Below are 21,079 nucleotides of genomic sequence, written 5' to 3' on the forward strand. Positions count from 1 at the left end.
CACCTTTGGAAATCAGCCATGTGATTCCCCAGAGGTGAGTTTTCCAGCACTTTGCAGACAGTCTCAGGGCAGTTTTTGTCCATGTTCAGCAGAGCTCAGAACTGCCAGTGGGCAGCAATGCTCCAGCCTCTTCCACAGTGGGAAGCGAGAGCAGAGAGGGATTAAAGACACATCACTGTGGCATCTTATTACAACTCCTTCTGCTCTGAACTTCACCTTCCCGCTGCAAAGGGACATTTGACATTCCTTTTAGGTGTTTCTTCATTAGTCCTGCTACTCCTTATGTATTATTTCAATCACTCTGACTAATATTTTTGTTTTGTGCCCATAAAGCAGCAACACGAACAGGTCTTTTGATGCCTTACAAGCTGTGGAAAGTCTGAAAAATGCTGACAACGATGAGAAAGCTTCAGTAAAAAAAACAAACCAACTCTCTTAAAGAATAGTTACCACAGACCTCTGAGACAAGCTGAGAAGTTCTATTTATCCTACCAGCACTGTTTTCCAGCAAGATTTCTTAAACTAAATATCCTTGAGAGTAAGGATAAGCATCTTAAAACACTGCGTGTCCACGTGCATTTGCTCATTTAGTGTTTCCAAAACACTTGCTGGAAAATACATTAACAAAGATGACAGCTTGAGGTCGGGTATTTTGATTGAATACAACAACAGAAAAGAGATGCAAAAATTTGTGCACTAATTCTAACGTAAAATCTACAGGACACCATACTGTGGGATGGTAACATTTGAAAAGGTGCAACGTTATCACGGGAAAAAGACAAATCTAAGTATTCTGCTGCTCTGTTAGGAATTCATCCTTCACTTGCAGGGGTTCCAGTGATCCTCTTCCATCACCTGCTCCTTAAGCACTTGGATTCAAGGCATTTACAGAGAAGGTGCTGGCCAAACCTGTCAATGTCAGCCTCTGGGAGCAGGTCATAGCAACCCTCCGTGTAATCGTTCTGCAGGCTCTGGCGGTCCGGGAAGTAATCGGTGGTGAGGGGCAGACAGGCCGGAGTAGTGAGGGATTTCCAGTCCACTCCAACTGTACAACAGAAGCCTGGCACTACGGGGGGAGCAGACAGCGTCAGAACTGCCTCGTTGTGTCATGGGGGGCACACAGTGGGGGCGTGGGGGGCACCCAGGAAAAAACAGGGTGCAGAGGAAGATGAAAGGAGCGTGTGAAGAGGAACGTTAGAGCGAATGAGGGACGAAAAACAGGGTTGGCGTAAGGTCAACAGGGACAAAAAGGGGGTGGAATGGGAAGGGAAAAGGAAAATAGGACGGGAAGAAGGGAGGGAGAGAAAGAGACAGAGTTTGTTAAACAATGCAGTGCACATGCTGCTCAATCCCATCATGCAAATGGCATTCACAGTTAATACATTTAATTGTCTCTTGATTGAAAGCTAGAGCTGACACAGCCACTGCCCTTCCAAATTACAGCAAGTCAGGTGCAGTTACTGATTATTAAAAAACAGATCAACATTCTAAGTCTGAACAAGAAAATCAGACCAGCTTTGCGTCCTAGACAACTGCAGAAGGAGCTGGAGAGGAGGAGAGAAAGAATGACAGACCAGCCACTTTCTGGAATAGTACAATAGCAGAAAAGGGAGCATTTCTACAGTTATAAAAACAGAAGACAGATCCAGAGGGGTGGGAAGACCAGAAAAATAGCAACTTGGAAAGGAATCCTTTCCCACACCCTTTCCTAGAGTTATGCTGCAGTTTTGAGATTACAGAGATCTAAAATGAGACATTTAACTAAATTATACCAAATCATCAGCTCACCACTGCACTGCATTCTGACCTGACTCAATCTGTATCAAGGCCCCTGGTCAAATACTAATTCTTAACTTTTTGTCACTGAGATCCTACAGACAGGTTTATTTTACTGTAAAAGTGTTAACACTAATGGCAGGAACACTGCACAAGAAACTAATACAGGACAGACTGCTGTAAAGAAAATGTTTCTCAGGCAGTCACACACTTGTTTCTGTGTGAGGTAAGAGCAGATATTTCTCAGTAAACAGCACCAAGTACAGAAAGTGGCTGAACTACTTCAGTGAGCTGGTGCCAAACAAACTTTTCATACTGAGAGGCAGAGATGAGTTCAGCACCTTTTTGCATAACAGTCTGGTAAGAAAAGAATTTCAGATGTAATGCAACAACCAGCTTCACAAGAGCTACAGAACTGCAATCCCAGTGAGACCCAGTACAGGGAGATCCTGCAAATTACTGCAGGGCAAAATAAACCACTGCCAAAAGCCAAGGAGGCTCCTCAGTTTCTTGCCTGCCACCTCCTGATGCCTCTATATATGAACATGCCCTTTCTCTCCCCATCTTCCCACCTATGCAAACTCTCTTCCAAACCTCCCTCTTGCTTACTTGGATCTGGAGAGTTAGAGACAGCATCTTCCAAGGAATCCTTGTTCTGAGTTTTGAGGTTCGTCCCTACAAGAAAGAAATACATGTTTTATTTTGAGCAATTATACACTTGTCTTGGATTTCAAATAAAAATAAATCAAAAGCATGCTGATGTTTTAAGATACAGCATTTCTCTGCTTGGGAAGAACTCAGGGTTCTGTACAGCAGAGAAAACCACAAAGTCAATTAATGAGGAAAAAATATATCTTGGATCAAAATTCAGACATCTCACTAGAAGTGCTCAGTAGCTACAAAACAAGCAAAAACCACCTCCAGAAAATAGTAAAACACATCTTGAAAAGTAGATGTCAAAAAAAAGCAAATAACAACAAAAAAAGAAGTCACCTGAAATCATTTAGCTTCATAATCTCGAAGGTATGAGGAACAAAGTACTTTCAAATATAATCAGTATCCAAACCCAGATTTTTTTTAATTGGTTTTCACATTTTATGAACAAGTTAAGAAGAATTTCAGAAAACACAGGAGAAGCAAGAAAAGAAAATATAACAGACTTTCACTGGGGGAGAAGAGAACCCATATATAAGGTTCTAATTATCTAAGACTCTAAAGAGTCTAAGTAATTTATGAAAACCATAATACAGATTTACTCCAATTCTATATTTTTAGGCATAAACTACCAGTACATATTTCATCCCTCTACCAGGGGGCAGGGAAGAAACAAAACAATTGATTTTCAATCAGCAAATACAAACTACCCTTGCCAGGCTAAAGATTTTAGAAGTATTAATTAGGTCTTCAGTGCCCCTAAATAGGTTCAATATATTTATTACAGACTGTTTAAAAATACCATGTTCTGAAAAGGCAGCAACTTCCATTATGTTTCAGCCTGTAAGATACACCTTGGTCCATACTACAGTAAGAAAGAATAGTAAGGAAGTTGTTATTTATTGGGAAAGGAGATAAAGTGATAGAAATGCACAGTTTTTGAAGACAATTCAGCTTATACTAACATAAATAAAGACTAATGAGGGACCTAATAAAAGTGAAAACTTAAGTTTTGATTGGGACTTAAGACACTATGATTCCTCCCATTCTCAAATGGCTTTGTTCTAAGCAGCCTGTTAACCTGGAAAACAGAGACTAAAACTGCAGCTCAGTGAAACTAAGCCAGCAGGATGCTGTGGCCCCCCCTTGACCAGTTGTTTCTAGTCCCCATGTCACATCTGTCTGCTGTATTTGCATCCATGCTTGTGTGTTTACAGTGCAATAATCCACACAGCAAAGACAAACCCATTTGGAGCAGTTCCCTGAGCTGGTACAAACAGCTGCTGTGGCACAGGAGAGAAAATGAGCAACTAAGGAGACAAGAAAAATTGCTGCCTTCAAACCATTTACCAAAACACAAATTTCAGGAAGCCCCCAAACATTTCAGAGGAGCAGTTTTTTAAAACTAGTTCGTGTGGATTTACCCAGGAGATTGGTATCAGCACCAGAGCTGTTACCCTCTCACAGAAAGGGTGGTCATCTGCTTCCATGGTGATGCCAGGGAAACAGTGGAGGAGCTGTTCTAAGTGCCATTCACCTCTCACCAATTCCTGATGCCACCTGCCATCCACTGCGGGAACTGCAACGAGATTATTCGCTATCACCTCCCATCTGCGGGACAATAGAGACAAACGGCCAGGGAAATACATGGGGGTCGTTTTTCACTCTGAAGCCCGTGATGCAGCAAAACGTGCTGCAGCAGCAGAGGAGAACCATAAATCATACTTTTGGAAATGAAAAAAAAAAACGAACACAAAAACACAACTCCCCCCAGGCTTTTTCATTTCACAGGTGACTCAAACCTTAAGGGAGAAAGCCAAGTCCCCAAGTTCAATCAGCAAGGCCCAGAGTGGCCCCTACAGATGGCTGGGGGCAGTTAGGGCAGGTGCTCAGAAAGGCTTCTACAGGGACACAGATTAACTTCTGCCACATCCCTGATTTATAGCCCATCTACAGACACATTGTTGTACCATGCAAGCACCTCCACCGCCAGGATATGCTCTGCATTTATGTTGTGCAAACTGCATCCAGCTGAAATGCAGTCTGGCAGCTGCAAGAACAATCAAGGTCTGTCTGGAAGGCAGAGAACAAGACAAACAAAGCCAAAAAATTAAAGGTATTCAGATGAAATTCACAGAAGGAAACGACAGAAAATCACTTTTAACGTGACTACGTGAACACAAGACGTGACACCCGAGAAAATTGAGTGGTTTAACTTCTTTATGGCTCTGCAAGGTGTGAGCACAGGGGAAACAAAGTTGGTTTAATCCAATGTAACTCTGACGGGTAAATTTAAAAAAAAAAAAATCTCTAAATTGGTTTTGAGAAAGGAACAGAAGTCTTGAATGCTCTGGTCCAAAAGATGGCATTTTTTTGATCACATGTCCATGAAAGTAGAGGGTAGGCCACAAAAAAACCCCAGAGAACATAGAATGTTTAGCATGGACTATTGTTCCACTTACAGGGCCCAAAAGAAAGGTTGAGAATTTCCACTAATTCAGGTGTGTGGGTAAGGTGAGAAAGAGACACTAATGTTCAACTGAAAGTACAGACGTGTCTTCTCTCAGAAGTGTGTTGAAACATTTTGGGCTGTGTGAACAACATTTAGCATAAGCAGCACCATCTTCAAAAATGCTTAAAATCTGGAGAAAGTGCATTTGTAGACACTGATAAGAAATGCTGGAAAACACTGAATTCCAGAACTTACCATGTAAAATAAACCTGCTTTTTTACAGTTTCTCTCAAAACCTAGATATGACCAAACTTCATTCTTTCCATCAGCTTCCATATGTAATATACATATATATATATACACACACAAACAAGTTTCTTCATCCAGAGGAGTGACAACTTAAGGCAATGCCACAAATAAAAAAAAAGTTCTGAACACCAGTGCACATTTAGTTATTTTTTGTGTCTGGACATCAGTGTTTTGTTATTGTGGAACTCAGTAACTGCCTGAGTTTATAACAGGTAAACAATGAGCATCTTTCTATAATAAAGGTTCTAAGACATATCTAGAGAAGTAGAGACACATTAACCAAAGCAAACCAAAAACAACAAACCAAAAAAACTACCACACACCAAGAAGCCCAAGTAAGAGCATCAACAGATCACTCAACTCCAAAAACTGTTTTTCCATTATTGGCTCTTCCTCCTTGGCAATGCCTGTGCTCCCACCTGCCGTGACTCCTGCCCCTGGTACCCTGGCACCACCAGGGAAGGGCTTGTTCAGGGCTCTCCCAGCCCCAGGCTCTGCCCCTCACCTGCCCCGTTGCTCCCAGCCAGCCCGTTGGAGAACTCCTCTGTCCCGCTGAAGCTCAGGAAGGAGCCGCTGTCCCCGGGATGCCGAGAGCTGACATGTCTGGAGGAAAACAAACAGACCTTCCTCACTTGTGCCATTCCCTGCTTTTAACAAATACAACCACTACCAGGCCCCCAGCCCTGCTGCCTCAGCTGAGTCCATGGTGGATCCCAGCTCTTCTCCCAGTGTTAGCAGAGATGGCAGCACAGACAGGCTGTAACAACATCCCCCATCTGTCCAGGCTGGTTGTTCTCTGCCTCCAGCAACAGCCAAAGCACTGCCTGTGCAGGACAGCAAAGAACCAGCTACTTGTGTCCTCCCCAGAGGGAAATAAAGCTTAGCTGGTTATTTACAGATCTGATTTTGTGGTCCATAAACCCCACATTCCAGACTGAGCCAACTGCTTTGGATGAGCACATCATCCACAGAGACGACAAAGATCCAGAAAAGGAATTGTCAGGAATATGACACAAGAGATTGGTGTAATGACAAGATGCTTTAGCACACCAAGATTTACGTATGAAGTCATAAAAAGGTTTTGTTTTGTTTTGTTTTTTTAAATAAGAACTAAGGAACAAAACTGGGGAGGATGATAATTATGGAAATTTATGGAACACGGGGATTACAGTATTGTAAAGGAAAACACGAAGTATAAGATAGGACAACGATTGTTCTATAAAATGGAAAAAGAAAAAATCCAAACATGAGGGGATGTTCATGCAAAGTCTACCCAGATTCACCCTCAGGACCTCACCTGCCTGTGGCCTCATGGTAAGCCAGCTCCAGGAGCTCAGCAGAGGAATGGGTCAGGTCCTGCTGCCCACTGCCCTGCATTTCTGCCATGTTCTGCCGGGTTTGGTGATGGATCTGGATGGCTTCTCCTGACGGACCTACAGTTACATTGGATCATTAATCACCACATCTGCACTGACTCCTCAGTTCCCTGAACTCTCCTTTTGCCAACAGCACAGGTAATGATGACTAATGGACATTAGGAAAGCATGTTTACAAAATTTCCAAAGCATTGAACCTCTGGCATCTCTGAAGCCAGTGAAGTAAAATTTTCTTTAAAATACTTTGAAGGGCCTACTTTAGGCACTAAACAATTATGAGAACAATTCAGCATCTGAAAGTCAACCCAAATTGTAGCAACAATTCCCTTCAGGAGCTACTACAGGATTGTTCCCCAGTACTTGTTTGCCAACAGATGTAATATTTTCCAAGAGAGGACTGAGCAGGCCTATACACTCAGCTCAGGGTGTAGTACTGAGAGAACCACTCTGGTTCTGCACTTTGTGTTAAAGCTCAGGCAAGGAAGCAGGAAAGCAGTGTGATGTGCTGTTCCTTACCCACGGGAAAGGTGTGCATCCAGCGGCGCCGGTTCGAGGTGAGCTTCATGGGCATGCGGGAGGGGGCGAAGGGGTTGATGAGGGCCCTCTGGGGGGTGTATCCCCCCGGCCGGATGTGCAGCAGGGATTCGGCACTGCCCACGTGGAACCTCCCAGGGGCGCTGGAGTCCCGCTGCTGAGACTCCAGCATGTTCTCAAGGACGTCTAGAAAACACAGCACCGAGTCAGCGGGAGATCGCGCAGGAGGGAATGAACTGCTCAGGGAGGGAAAGGTCCCCCAGGGCAGGAGGAAATAAGGAGAGCTGAGGAGCAGGCAGGGAGAGATGCTGAAAGCAATTTCAGTCCAGCCTGAAAAGTACAACATAAACAAGAATCCAGACAAGAAAAAGCATTATTCCATCTGCCATTACAGCATTGCTGAGAACTGTGACACTAAATGAAGCCATGAAGAAACCACTTGCCAAGTCAATTGTGAAGAATTTTTCAGAGCTTAGAGAATTTCTGAGAAATAAAACCACCAGAAACCTCAGGATGAATACCAAGGACATGGCAGAAGCTACAGCTGAGCAACATGTGCCTTTTCTGTAACATTCAGATTTGAGCACTGAAATCAGGGATTACTCCCAGAAGACATGGGATGTGACCTCCACAAGATAAGTTCATTGTCACTATTGGATGTAGAATAGAAGTACAGTTATTTAGAAATAGGAGAGAGAAATATACTACATGACTAAGTAGCAACTACTCTGCCCAACAAGTGGAAATTCCAAAGAAGAGGAAGGGTCTCATTTACTATTCTGTACTGCCACATGAAAAACCTCGATTTCTCTCATGCTTCTCTCCCCACCACTCCTATGCCACACACATCCCCATCCAGCTGAACACCTTCAGCTAGTCACCAGACTACCCTTCAAACTACAGGAGTAACAGAAATACCAAAAAAATTGTACTAAATGACAGTATGTGGAAACATGAAAGGCAGCTGTAGTGCCAAGTACACTGTTGAGAGCAGTTCTACACCAGTAACTCCGATTCCTGTGACAGGATAAATATGGTATCAGTGTCATACAGTATGACATGAAAAAACAGAAAAAGCCTTCAGGGATAGAATTTGATAGAAGATGAACCAATTGCAGGAGGAATACAATTTACCTAGAAATGAGTTGGGTTTGTGGAAGACACTGCATATTGTCTGAGAAAAAAAATTAAATTGGAAGGGAAGAAAAAGGAGAGTGCCAGCACTGCTAACACACAGAGACAGCTCAGCAGTGCATTGTCAAAAGGAAGGATCTAGAAAGTGAGTCTTAATGACAACAAATCCCCATGGAGAGGTGTTATAAGCAGAGTCCCCCAGGGCTCACTGCTAAGGCCACTTCTCATTTGACAGATTATAGGTGACCTGGATAATAAAAGTTCCTTGTGTATGTCCACATTTGCAGGCAGACACAGGAGAATAGTCAAGTACTAAAGAAGGCCACAGACAAGGGAAAAGAGTAAATCAGTGTCAGGACACTTCTATTTAGGACGAGCCAATAAAAAAAGCAATGGAATTAGACAAGGATAGCAAAGGGAGAATGCACACCCAGGCACAGTTGGAGCTATGGGAAAGCTGTGCCACGAGTGCTAAACAAGCACCATCTCCCCTGTGCTGGCCTGGCAGTGCCCAACACAAACTTCCACCTTCCCTTCCCTCTCCCCACCAAAGGTGCTTCCCCACGTGCCCCGGGCTGACCTCTGGTGCTGGTGTAGCCCAGGGAGCTGCTGACTTCACACTGGTGCAGGTGTGGCCGCGGGATCATGAGGATGTTGGAGATCTTGCCCAGGGAGCTGTCGTCAGAGGCCTGGCTCCGCACCTCCTCCGGGGGCAGCGCGCGGCTCTGCAGGGACGGGCTGCACGACACGTCGTAGGAGCTCGAGCTCTTCCTGGTCCGACTTTCCCTCTCCCTCACAGACCTGGAAAGGGATAGGAAAGAGATTAATTCCTGGGTTAACAAGGGGCTTGAACAGGCCCAAGTCATGTAAAGGACTCCATACTCAGCAGGTGAACTCAAAGAGGACTACAAGGAAGGCATCACTGTCTATTTTGACCATGTGGGCACTTTATACTTCTGTGCCTCAGACAGCAGAGGAACAGAACACTGAAATGTTCCCAGCATGGCTGTGAGAAGAGCACACTCGACTCCCTGTGTAATTCCACAGACACCACACTGAGCTGGTAGCACAGATGTGGCCTAGAAGATACTAGACCTGAGCCTACAGTGCCAGGAATAGGCAGCTATAGTGAAGCTACTTGGAATTATTAACTACATTAAATTGTACTGGCATCTTCCAGCATGGATTTCTACAGGCTGCTCATAATTAACAAGCGAGTCCACATGCACAGTTTCTTCAGATTTAGACAATACTACTGAAAGAAGAAAAGCAAAAAATATACTTCAAAACAAGCTCATCAATCCCATATTCCTGAAAAAGCACTGAAATTTATAGTTTGTTCAAAGAATTTGGCCAGGACCTGAGAACAATCAGTCTTTCTCCTCAGACAAAAGGCCATGGAATAGTGGAGAACCTGCACTCAGTTTCCCTGTTTCTGCTCTCATCCAGGGTGTCCAGGATCCAGGCATCATTTTCAGGGAAGATTTTCCACCATTCTGTGTTCAGTCACTAAGTTACTAAGCAGTGAATCAAAGTAATTGCTTTTCTACAACTCTCTGCAAGTCTATTGTGCAAGTACCTTCTTAACCACCTTGCAAAATCTCTTAGAAACTTAGTGAGGGAGACTGGCTTCATTCCACTTGAGACAAAACTAAAGATTTAAGGAAGTATATTTATGCTTTTTCTTAGATCCCACCCACTACCTTAGAAGCAAAATTAGACAATCAGCCATGAGGACCAGGTACAGACAAAGCTTTTTCTTCAACTGTAAGCATGTGGAGCTTAATTCTCCTTGTATTTCTCAAAGCATTTTCTGCATCCAGAAGCCCACCATAACATGGCTGCTGTAGAACCAGCACATCCCAAGCCTCCTACCTGAAAGTGGTGCAGCGCTGGGCTCTGGATGGGCCCGGCAGCCGGAACACCTGGGCATCGTAGCCATCGTAGTCCACCTGGATAGGCAGGGCATTCTCAGCATCCTTGGGAGCTCCTAATGCTGAAATTAAAATCACACAGCACTGCAACCTCTTTCAAGAATGTTCAAGATCTGCAAGTCAGAGCGTCCAGCTCTCACCTCTAAGAAAAGCAGCTATTCCAAAAGAAATCCCATGCAAAAGTCTCATGAGCAGAACTGGCTGGAGCAGCTCAATTATCAAAGTTGGTGTTGGAATGAGGGTTGCTGGGGCCCTAATGTCTTTCCCCCATATACCCTAAACATTAAATTAATAATCAACAAATCAATCCTTGTATGAACAGATGCCTTGATTTCTCTCAAGAAGGAACTGCATGTTTTAAAGCATCTTTGAAAGAATGGACAACTTCACTTACAGAAGGTCCACCTTCCTCAAACGAGGTGCTGTTAGAAGGGTGCTGGCTTCTCCCACTGTAATTCTGTGCTCACAGCACTGACAACACCCCAAGGCAGTGAAGGCCCCTCTGTCCCACCCCCATGAACAGCATCACCACCACAGCAGCATGACACCATGTCCTCCTCTGTCCAGGTGCCACAGCCAGGACAGAAACACCCCCCTCCACGTTAGTTATCTGCCAAGAAGCCAATGGACACATGCACATTAACATCCCCAGGAACAAATATGTGGGTTTGATGGTTTTCTGGCACAAATGTCCCTTCCTTTTGCTGAAGTGTCATTGTTTACTGCAGCTGTTTGTTAGGTTGGGAGTCAGTGGGGTAGATCCTTCCAGAACAGAATTACTCACAGGCATCTCGATTATTTTTTGCTTTCTCAGTCAGCGGCTGGAAGGTCCAACAAAGGAAGTGTGAAGTGACCAAAAAAAAAAAACCAAAAAAGAAAGGAAAGAAAAAAAGAGAGAAGGGAACCAGTCAGCATGTTCTAAGGAAATATCCCCCACTGTGATCAAACAGACTTAAAGTTTATCTTGCTGACTCAGCAAGGCAGCCAGACCACTTCAGAAATATTAAATACAGATACTCAGTCACATACCCGTGTGAAAAACACACCTCTCTTCCTCTCCATGGAGTTCTTTGCTACAGAATGAAACTCTACCTTTTATGGTGGCTAAAACATTTCCCACCTAGTTTTATCCTAGAAAGAACTACAGACTAGTCCCTCATTCACAATCCCTACAACAAACATGACAGCTTTGCTTTCACAGTCTTTTACCACAGCAACTTAGTTCCAGCTGTTGGAATACTTGCTAGAAAGATTCTGATGCTTGGCTGAGAAAAGGCATCTAACAAACTGGTAAGAAGAAAAGATAAATCAGAAAGATACCCACCTTCCTTCCTGCCAGCTTGATCCGTGGAGTGAAGCTGTTACACAGGAGCTGGCTTTTGGAGGTGTAGAAACTGAAAGGGAAAACAGGGTGGCTTTAAGTTGTAAGAATTGAACACAGTTGGTTTGCTACACAAACAGCCTGTGAGCCTGAACTAGCCATTGGATGGAGAAAAGGGGATACCCTTCTCTGCATAAAACACATGGAAACTACTGAGGGATGGTTAACTTGAGAGAAACTACTCTTTTTGTAGAGACCAGGCTTTGATATCCACAAAGCCTCAGCCTAGACCACTTCTTAATATGCTTGACACCTGCACTTCCCAGTTCACTCCCCCCTTCTACAGAAAGGCATCCACTTTCACTGTGCCAGTGACACAGCTCTCCCCAGTGAGACCAGTGACTCACACCAGCTGTTTGAAAACTAGAGACTGCCTCTCATTTCTGAGATGTTGCATTAATGCCCAGGGTTCTACAAGAGTAATGTAATATAAGGCTTTGTTTCACAAAGAGAGCAGAGGAAATAAACAGTGAAAGAAGAAAGAGAATTCAACAGATTATGAAGAGGAAAGCAAAGCAGGAGTGTCTAGCAAAGGCTGGTAGAATCCACCTACCTGTGATTTATCCAGTGTGGAATATTGTAGTCATCACCCATCCGGGAGTCCCCGGGGCCACAGCGGTTATGGAGCTGTAAGAGGAAATCAGAAGCAGAGTAGCCAGCTGTATCCAGTTGGTCACAAAAGGAATAATATTTGTAGCAGGAACAGAGTAGGGGAAAGGAGTACACCTTACCTTAAAGAGTGGTACAGCATGCAGGGGTTGCTCTCCCATGCACACCAAATCCACACCAATCCCTGGAAACAAAGAGCAGCAGAGTTCAGCTGCCGACCGAGCAGGACTGATATGCTAAGCCAAAATAGATCATCAACTTGAGCTGAAGACCCAATTTCTATTCATGTCACATTTTAAGATGTAATTAAACTGAAAATGGTAGTTAACAGCCCTGTGGTGTGTTTACCAACCAACAGTGCCTGTGGGGGAAAATAAAAAAAATTTCTTCTAAACTAATGCAAGTCATGCAAGATTATCCTCTAAGGGACAGGTCTGCATGGACAGATGAAGTTCTCTACCAAAAGCAAGAGAAATTAAAGGCCTCTGAATACCCTGAAAATCTGCTCATTTCAATATGAAGTGCAGACAAGTGTTCCAGCTGTAACCCCTCTTCCCAGAGCGCACAAGTCGCAGCAGATACTTTTTCACAGCCAGAAGAGGCTCCCTCTTTCCCCAACCATCTCTTTGCCTCCTGAGCACCTCCAGTTCTTTACCATTGTCAATCATCCTCTGCTTGGTCAGGATCATGAGGAGCCGGTCGACCTCGAACACGCCCACGCCGGGGGTGATGACCACGGACATCTGCCCCGTGCGGTCGAAGTTGCGGTTGATGTAGTGCTTGTCAAACACTGCGGGACAGAGTTTGGGAATACCTGAACAAGGCACTGGATGTGTCTTTTCAGAGCAAGGCAGGTGACTCTCCATTAGCTGTGGTGCTTAAAAAGTTTCCCCAGGGCAGATGGACGTATGAGAGGGGTTGGAGACAGAGCCTTGCCCAACCAAGGAATGTTAATAAAGCTTCAGGAGAGGAGTGGGGGCAGGAGAAAAGATGGGAACCAGACACAAAAAAAGGAATATTTTTTTCTCATGTGCTTAATGTTTCCTTTAAACATCTAAAAAAAAAAAAAATCAACAACCAAAATATTCAAAAAGGTAGACTGCAACATTAATCTCTTCAAATAACACCCTGAGCTCCCTCCTACAGGAGTGACAAGACAGACATTAAAGTGACAGCATGACATCTATGTACAGAATCACAAAAAGTGTGCCTTTGGAGAGCCCCTCCAGCCCATCAAATCTAACTTCCTGCTAAAAAGAGATGGAGCAACTCCAACTTAATCACATTTGATCTATCCTGATTTTGAAACATTTTCACAATTTAAGATTTCAGCTTCTATTCCCAGAGGTTCTCACACAGATGCACAGCTCGAAGTTTCATCATCTCAAGGCCCTGTAAATGGTTCCTGAGACCTGAAATACTCAACACTGTTATTTGAGAGGCACTGGTTTTCCAGAGACACATCAGACAATTTCTTCTGAGGCTCAAAATGATAATTTAACACCTAATATTCCCCTCCTCTTCACTGTGTTAAGGAACAGGCAACAGAAGTCCACATCCATTTATTGGCAGCTGCTTTAGTGGTTTTTTTCCCCTGCATATTTTTACTCATTGCTCATAACTTACCATTGAACGAAAGATTTATGGCCTCCAGGTAGTTCCCCTGTGCTGAGGTGGAATTGTAACCTGGAGGAAAGCCATCTGGACAAGTGTTCAGAAGGAAAAAAAAACAACAACAAAAAATCATCATCTCTGCATAGATTATCTTCATAAAAATAATAAAAAACCCCTAAATACAGAAAAACGTATCTGTACTAAACCCTACTACTTCAAAAATTACAGGCAAAATTGGTGTTATTATGTTTTTACAGAAAGACCTGGGCAAAACAGCCCAGCCAGGAGAGCACTGAGTAGTACAACACCAGGCTCTAAGTGGAACTGGAGAGTTTACAGACAAGTTAAAAGAAAAAAAAAAAAAAAAAAGAGAGAGAAAAGGGTAAAAGCAGGGAAAGGAGGAGTCTTGTACCTGCTTGCTCCAGTCGTACCAACACAGGATACTGGATGAAAAGCTTTTTAATGGTCACAAGCAATGAGGTCCACTCCTCTCTCCTCTCATTCTGAACTACAACCCTAGAGAGAGCACAACTTAATGAGGATCGTGGAAGGAAGCCATGAGAGGAAGGGAGAAGGGATGAACAAACTATAAAGGAATGCACAAAAAGGTGCACTGGGTTGCACATACACTGTGGGGCAAGAGCTAAAAGAATTGTGAGGAAAACAAACATACTTGTAAAAATCTTCATAAAACCTTCCCTCGTGATCCTGTCGAATGGATGCACGATGTGTTTCAGGAAACTCATCTGAAATGGGAGGAAAAGCACGTCTTATCCCATGCTCTTGGAGAGAAATGACTCATCTTTTCCAGAAAGGAGCTGTTTTTCCATTTAAAAACCCAACAAACCAACCACCAAACAAACAAAAAAACCAAAACACTCGGAGAAATATCAGACCTCCTACACAACATAAAAATTGCTTTCAAACCAATGTGAGAGTCAGAATATGATGAAGAAAATTTGCCACATATTCTTCTATATAAGGGTCTCACTGCAGTACTTTCATAACAATGGCTGTGTGCCTACTCTGATAGAAAATACTTTGAATGTGGGCATTAAAAGAAAAAGGGAAAAATTAACTGGCAACCTGTGACCAATTTTCAAAAGAGAAGGATATAGGTTTAAAAATGGAATCATGAAAATACAGATTTTTACATACCTATAGATTTTGCTTCATAAAATGTTCTAGAAAATAGAACCACTGTCACTTCGTGGCTGCAATTCTTCTCCTGTCCAGGAAGAATAAATGGAAAAAAGAGAACTTTAAAGGTCACATTCAGTAGAAAACACATAGTAACACATTCTTGTCCCTCACACCTGGAAACAAAGGTAATTAAAAAAAAGTGCAGTATTATATTAATGTATCTGCACAGTCCTGCATCTGCCTCTCTGAAATAACAATGATCTGTCCTGCAGATTCTGTGCTTCTTGGTTCTATCACATTTACCAGGAGCACTCTCCCCTGCTCTCTAAAAAAACTCCTCTCTGTAGTTGCCAAGATTTTTCTTAAAAACCTAAAGACAATTGACTCAATTTGTTTATACCTACAACAATTTGATATACCTGTTCAGAGAGGTGCCCCTAACAGTTCCAGGGAAATAAAAAATTAAAACTGAACTCAATCAGCTATTTACCTTCCATTTTGTGAAGAGGTCAGCAAGGAAACCATTCACAGCCTTCTCAAAGTACAGGTCCCCTGCAAAGTAAACATCTCCCAAGCATCAGATAACTGTAGTTACCTCAAGTAAGGGGCACATGTAACCCTGAGATTCTAGGACAATTATTTCTATCAGACTCAGAGCAGCTGTGTGCATAATGAAGGCTCATACCACTAAAATAAGATGATATACATGTTAAAAAGCATGACTGTTTCAGAGGATGTAAACACAACTCTCACTGTCAAAAGGTTCTGGCCTTTAAATTCATTTTTCCAACACACTCCCAGCATGCTGGGAAAGCATCTGTACTGTTTTTAGGCAGAGGATGCACAACTGATCCCCTGCCCAGTTCTGAACAGTTGCCCAGCTCCATATGCCCAAACACATGGTCACAGGAAGTGGCAAGAGGCTTGCTAAAGAATTAAGCCAGAAAAACATTGGGATGATGACACAGAGAAGTGACTCATTCTTAATGCCTGAAGTTTTAATATTTTCAGCTGAAGGTACTGAATTCCACCTGGGCTAAAGCAGGTTTTACTTCCTTGCTAAGCTAAAGTCAAGAGAAATCTAAAACATCAAGGTCCTCTTTGCAGGAGACTTTCACACATTTCTGGTTTCAGGATTCACAGACTGGCACCCACCCTCATCACCAAACGTGTTCAAACCCACAGAAAACCTCTCCAGTGCTCACAGTGAGCTGCCCCTTGATTTCATCACCGAGATAATGGTGCTCAGGCTCTACAGCAGGGACAGGAAAATGATGGCCCCACCCAGGAGACAGAAAAGTGGCACTGCAAGTAAGGATCTGAGGCACCTTGGAGCACTGCCCAGGCCAAGGGCAGAACATTTCAGTTTTCCAACTGTGGCAGAAATAAACAGCAGTGGTAGTTTTCTAGCAGGTGCAAAAAGGAGAGCTGCTGGCACCCCCATTCCCAGGCAGGGCAGTTACCTACGTACCATAAATATCAAAATCCCACATCTCACAGCTCATCTGGATAAAAATATAAACCATGGCAGAAGTGGAGCGGAAAACCACCTGCAGAGGAATAAAGACCTCAGTTAAAACAAGGTACATTCACTAATAGGGCCAAATGAAGAGGTTAATTACACAGCAACATCTATGACTGTGTCCCCTGCATAGCAGGGAATTTCCCCTCTAACAAGTTGGCATTTCAACAGGCCAAGGAATTCCTGGTGCTGCCAGCACAGCAGAGCTGAAGTTCACTAATCATTCACTCTTCTGAATTTATTGCCACTCTTCACCTTACAACACAGCCAATTCCAATGATCCACACAAATCTACAAGTGAGATAGAATTACAAGAAACCTGGCAAGGAGAGGAAGGGAAAAACTGCTTTTTCCCTGCTTCCTGAAATCTCACCCGAGTGTCCTCACTGATGTATCCACAGGTGACTTTCTCACTCTTTACCCACAGCTCCCCTGCCTGAGCCCTGGAAGAAAAGAAGTGCAGAGTATTTGCTGACCAGAGTAAACATGAAGATTAGAGAATCAATATTTAAGCAAATAAGAGATGGACCAAAATCTCAAGGATGACTTATTTGGTTAAAATCTGATCTTTAATCCAAAAGGTATCAAACAGCCTCTGCATCTGCACATTTCCTTGTCCCTCAGTCACCTCAACAGCAACTGAACTAAACCTCATCTGAACTATCTGAACATCTTGGGAGGGGAGAAATATTATAAGAGATAAAAGGAGAAATATTTGGCATTCAACAGAAGCCACAAGTGTAGCTGGCTGTCCTGCTCTTAGTTTCTTTCACCCCAAATCAGATAGAAGCCTTCCCCCACCTCCTGGTGCAGACAGAAGTCTGTAGATGAGTAAGAGAACGATAAAACATGAAGGATTTTTCAGAGCAGATTTTCCAGTTGGATACTCAGAACTCACAAACCTAAAGTCATCAGTAACATTAAGCCCTCAGGGGAGGCACTGACCTGATACCCGCAAATTCGACTTTTTGGGTGACATATGCACAGGTGCTGACCTAGGAGGGAAGAGTTACAGGTGTCAGAAGAACAGGAGGCTCAGAGTGAGCAGAACCATGTACAGAAAACCCCATTCACACTCAAACACCTGATCTGCATATAACAAAGTAACAAAAACCACTGAGTGCAGTTACTACTGATATCCCAGCCTACAAAACCTCTGCAAAAGACAACAGAAAATCATTTTTAACACACATGAACTTTTATTTGGACCATTTGACTAATTCACTGCACTTAGAGGAGCCAAAGACTGCACTTCAGAGATGCAGAAAGAAAATATTCTAACAGTTGCTTATTAAGTGGTACTGTCAGAGAGGGGACACTTCAGCTTATTTCTACTTAGAAAAGGTTTTGATTTGATTCCTTCCAAATGTAGCAAATCATTAAAATTCAGAACACAAGAAAAAAAACCTCTCAACAGCATTTTCAATGCCCAAGACAGTAATTAACATTACAGCAGTGGAGCAGGAAATGATGGGACTCATTTTCCTGTAACACATTTACAGCCATGTCTCCAGCTCTGATGTACCACTCACAGCACAAGCTCCCTGGGAGCTGCTGACACTGCTTGTGTCCTCACTTTTCTGTACTTTGTAAAGCACTTATTTTCTTTCACAGTAGGCACAGAAGAAAGGACATTATCTCCTGCTCCCTGCACAGGAGGGCAGCAGGGGCCTTACCAAGCTCTTCTTCAGTCGCCACATGTCCCCACGCCCAATATACTGATCCTTAAATGTCAGCTCCACCAAGTCCAAGGTCACCTCCTGAGAAAGGGATGAAAAACAGAGCTTGGATTTCACTGGTTGTTTCTAAGTAGTGCCCATCAATGTGTTCATTTAAAAACCAAATGCCACAGGAAGGGCAAATATAAAAGGGACTCCCATCCAAATAAATGCCACAGCTGTGCACGTACCTCAACTACTGGGAGCTACAAAACACAGCCCAAGGCCTAAGTCTGGGCTACAAGTCTCAGTGCAAAATGGAAGCACAAGTAAAGCAAATTACTGCCATTGTTGATGACATTAAGGAAACCTTATTTCCTGCAGATTTTTGTCTTGTGCTGAATGTAAGCGCTGACTACAGCTCTTGTGATAGTCAGGACATTCACAAGAAGTGCCTCTCTGTAAGAGGCTCTGTGGTGCCAAATAATGCAAATCCAGCCCATGACTCTTCTTTTGATTGGCCACTTTCTGTTTCTGTTTACTCTGGCTGGTTACCCCTAATTTCTAGAATTTAAACATATTTGAAATGTGTGCATTTCCATCAGGCTCTGTTGAAGCTGGTCCATAGAGTTCAAAAAGAGAGCAGGGATGGGAGGGAGAGAAGAGACATGTAAGAAACCAGCAAACAATTCAACTGCCCAAGGCAATTAGGAAAGAAGACTAAATATCTTTCAATTAAAAAAATGCCTTTTTCCCCCAATACTACTGTAGATGGAAAGTCCCAGGGCTCTGATCTGAGTAAAGCCACACACCTTTGGGTCAACAACATTCACATGGACATCCTGGTACGGCCGCAGTCGGAACACCTGGGCAACTGTCTGATCCACACTTATTGTTTCTGCCACAAAAATGAGACAGGACAGCAGACAAGTGAACATCTCAGCAAAAGACAACAGCTTATTTCAGCTATGAGCCAATCTAAGAGTCATCAAAAATAAAGCACATGAGATAAATGCAAAGTTTAGGCTGAATTAATTTCTGCAAGAAGATATAAAGCCAGTCAGAAAAGGCAGAAACAAAAATTTCAGGCTAAAAAGCAGAGTTGTTTAAACCACACCTCACATCACTCAAACAAAAAGCAGATTTAAAATTGGCTGATCATTTTCTGTTAAAATTATAATCCTTCCCTTCCTAAATAGACAGAGCATTGATTTACCTATGAAGTTAAAATAGAAGCATTAGCCAAGCACAGGTACAGTTCAGTCACATAACCCTTGTCTATGATTTTACTGTGCATAAGATGACTGGAGTTTTACCTTTCTGCAAATCCTCCTTCAGTGACTTCACTTGCAGGAGCAGGGGACTAGCAGGCAAAAGAGAAAACAGCAGACAAGTTGAGAGACCAACAATCTCTCTGGTAAATTACTCTCAAAACTATTTAGAAACATGGAGCACAAATAAGCTAAAGAGAAACAATAGTATTTTCTAGGAAGGTTCATCCATCCTCCTGCCCCCCTGTCACCCCCTCTTGTTCTTTACACTCATTATAAGGTATTCTTGAGGTAGAGATGATACTATAAATGGGAAAATGAGGCACACAAGAACTTCTCAGAGCCTCACACCAGTGTTCTGTTGCTTTTCAGTCAGGAGCTGCAGAATGAACAGCTTCATAGAAGAAGGTTTCTGTTTTTATGGCTGACAACATAATTTTCATTTTTCCTACAATATACTGTAGGATGGAGAACAATCCTTAGGTAACAGCAGCTCTATGAACAGGATACAGACACCATAGATTCTGTATTCAGGTGCTACTTGGCCTATGAAAGGTGAGCAAACTAACACCAAACACAAAGAAGTCCATAACCCTTAGACAAGAGCTCCTGCTAAAGTCAACCCTTTTACTTTCCTTCAGGCAGAAAAAACTCATGGCAGCAAAGTTGTATCAGCTGTAAGAGCCCCTCACTCCAGGAGCCACTGCAGGTGAACACACCCTTCCAGTGCTCCCATCACACCTGACTGACATCAGCAAAGAGAACTCACCTGTACTCATCATTGGGATGGGCAATCTCCACGACATCTCCCAGCTTGATTTGAAGGAATACTTTAGGATTCACCACCAGTTCATCATCTACAAGACACAAACAAGGGCAGTGAGCAGACACACACCAAATACAGACACCTGCATGTTTGCACACAATAGTTTACTCCACATAAACACCCCAGCCCAGGCCCCATGTGCCAGCAAGGCTTTACCTTCACCCCACACAGGGACCCTCCCACAGACACAAACAGCTCAAATAACAGAACTTTCACAGAGGGTGTGTTCAGCAAAAGAATGTGCCTTGATTAGGCAGCCAGGATCATCCTCTCTGTTTTTCATATACCAAATACCAGCAGGAAAGCAGTCAGCCAGGAAATCTCAACAGGATTTATCAGCACCTGTAAGTCTAGAAGCAGGGGGCAGCCAAACCAAGGACACTGTTATTAGTGTACAGGAACACAACCCCCTGCAGTCAGAAGTCATTGATATGTCTGTCACTTATGAAGGTGACTGAAACACAAGGTTAAAAAAAAAAGGGATGTAACAAAAGGGGAAGAAGTAGAATAAAGCAATTTTATTCTATAGGTGCAATCTTGTTCTCTTCCAACAAATGTTATTGTGTTGTCAGAATGTTATCCTGCTATCAGAAAGACCTATCACTTTCCAAACTCTGGCTGGCAACACTGCTTGTTACACCTTAGTTCCACCTTCACTGTTTTGTCAAAAAGGTAATTTATTAATCATTGCTTTCAATTAGGTGAGTGCTGGTCTCATGTTGCAAACCAGGAGATACTGACCACTGCCTCCAAAGCCCTTCTTGTGTATGACGAGCTTGTACACCTTGTTGGTTCTCATCTTGGACTCCAGCTCTTCTCAGCTGCTTCGAGCAAAGACAGCTGAAGGCATCTCGCATATCTGACAAGAAACAATAGCAAACACAGA

At 43.2% G+C, this 21,079-nt stretch overlaps 1 protein-coding gene across 5 annotated transcripts in view; it reads right to left on the reverse strand.

The window, feature by feature from the left end:
* DEPDC5 (DEP domain containing 5) overlaps positions 1-21,079 on the reverse strand; it is a 44,224-nt gene that overhangs the window by 20,601 nt on the left and 2,544 nt on the right. For 3 of the 5 annotated variants that reach the window (XM_018081905.2, XM_029963320.1, XM_018081902.2), the window contains exons 3-27: positions 20,935-21,052; positions 20,137-20,224; positions 19,413-19,459; positions 18,909-18,994; positions 18,115-18,198; positions 17,384-17,433; positions 16,812-16,881; positions 16,388-16,466; positions 15,407-15,468; positions 14,932-15,001; positions 14,447-14,519; positions 14,186-14,289; positions 13,786-13,860; positions 12,815-12,949; positions 12,282-12,343; positions 12,104-12,177; positions 11,494-11,563; positions 10,954-10,990; positions 10,111-10,231; positions 8,816-9,036; positions 7,084-7,287; positions 6,489-6,624; positions 5,697-5,794; positions 2,386-2,451; positions 910-1,093 (exon numbers count right to left, since the gene is read on the reverse strand). In XM_018081905.2, the coding sequence (XP_017937394.1) occupies positions 910-1,093; positions 2,386-2,451; positions 5,697-5,794; positions 6,489-6,624; positions 7,084-7,287; positions 8,816-9,036; positions 10,111-10,231; positions 10,954-10,990; positions 11,494-11,563; positions 12,104-12,177; positions 12,282-12,343; positions 12,815-12,949; positions 13,786-13,860; positions 14,186-14,289; positions 14,447-14,519; positions 14,932-15,001; positions 15,407-15,468; positions 16,388-16,466; positions 16,812-16,881; positions 17,384-17,433; positions 18,115-18,198; positions 18,909-18,994; positions 19,413-19,459; positions 20,137-20,224; positions 20,935-20,992 (2,354 nt within the window). In that variant the 5' untranslated portion in view covers positions 20,993-21,052. The remainder of the gene's footprint in view (positions 1-909; positions 1,094-2,385; positions 2,452-5,696; positions 5,795-6,488; positions 6,625-7,083; positions 7,288-8,815; positions 9,037-10,110; positions 10,232-10,953; positions 10,991-11,493; positions 11,564-12,103; positions 12,178-12,281; positions 12,344-12,814; positions 12,950-13,785; positions 13,861-14,185; positions 14,290-14,446; positions 14,520-14,931; positions 15,002-15,406; positions 15,469-16,387; positions 16,467-16,811; positions 16,882-17,383; positions 17,434-18,114; positions 18,199-18,908; positions 18,995-19,412; positions 19,460-20,136; positions 20,225-20,934; positions 21,053-21,079) is intronic. The other 2 variants (XM_018081904.2, XM_018081907.2) reach the window with 1 other exon arrangement.

This window comes from Manacus vitellinus, unplaced genomic scaffold (genome assembly GCF_001715985.3).
Source record: "Manacus vitellinus isolate BGI_N305 unplaced genomic scaffold, ASM171598v3 scaffold_58_pilon, whole genome shotgun sequence".
Lineage (NCBI taxonomy): Eukaryota > Metazoa > Chordata > Aves > Passeriformes > Pipridae > Manacus > Manacus vitellinus.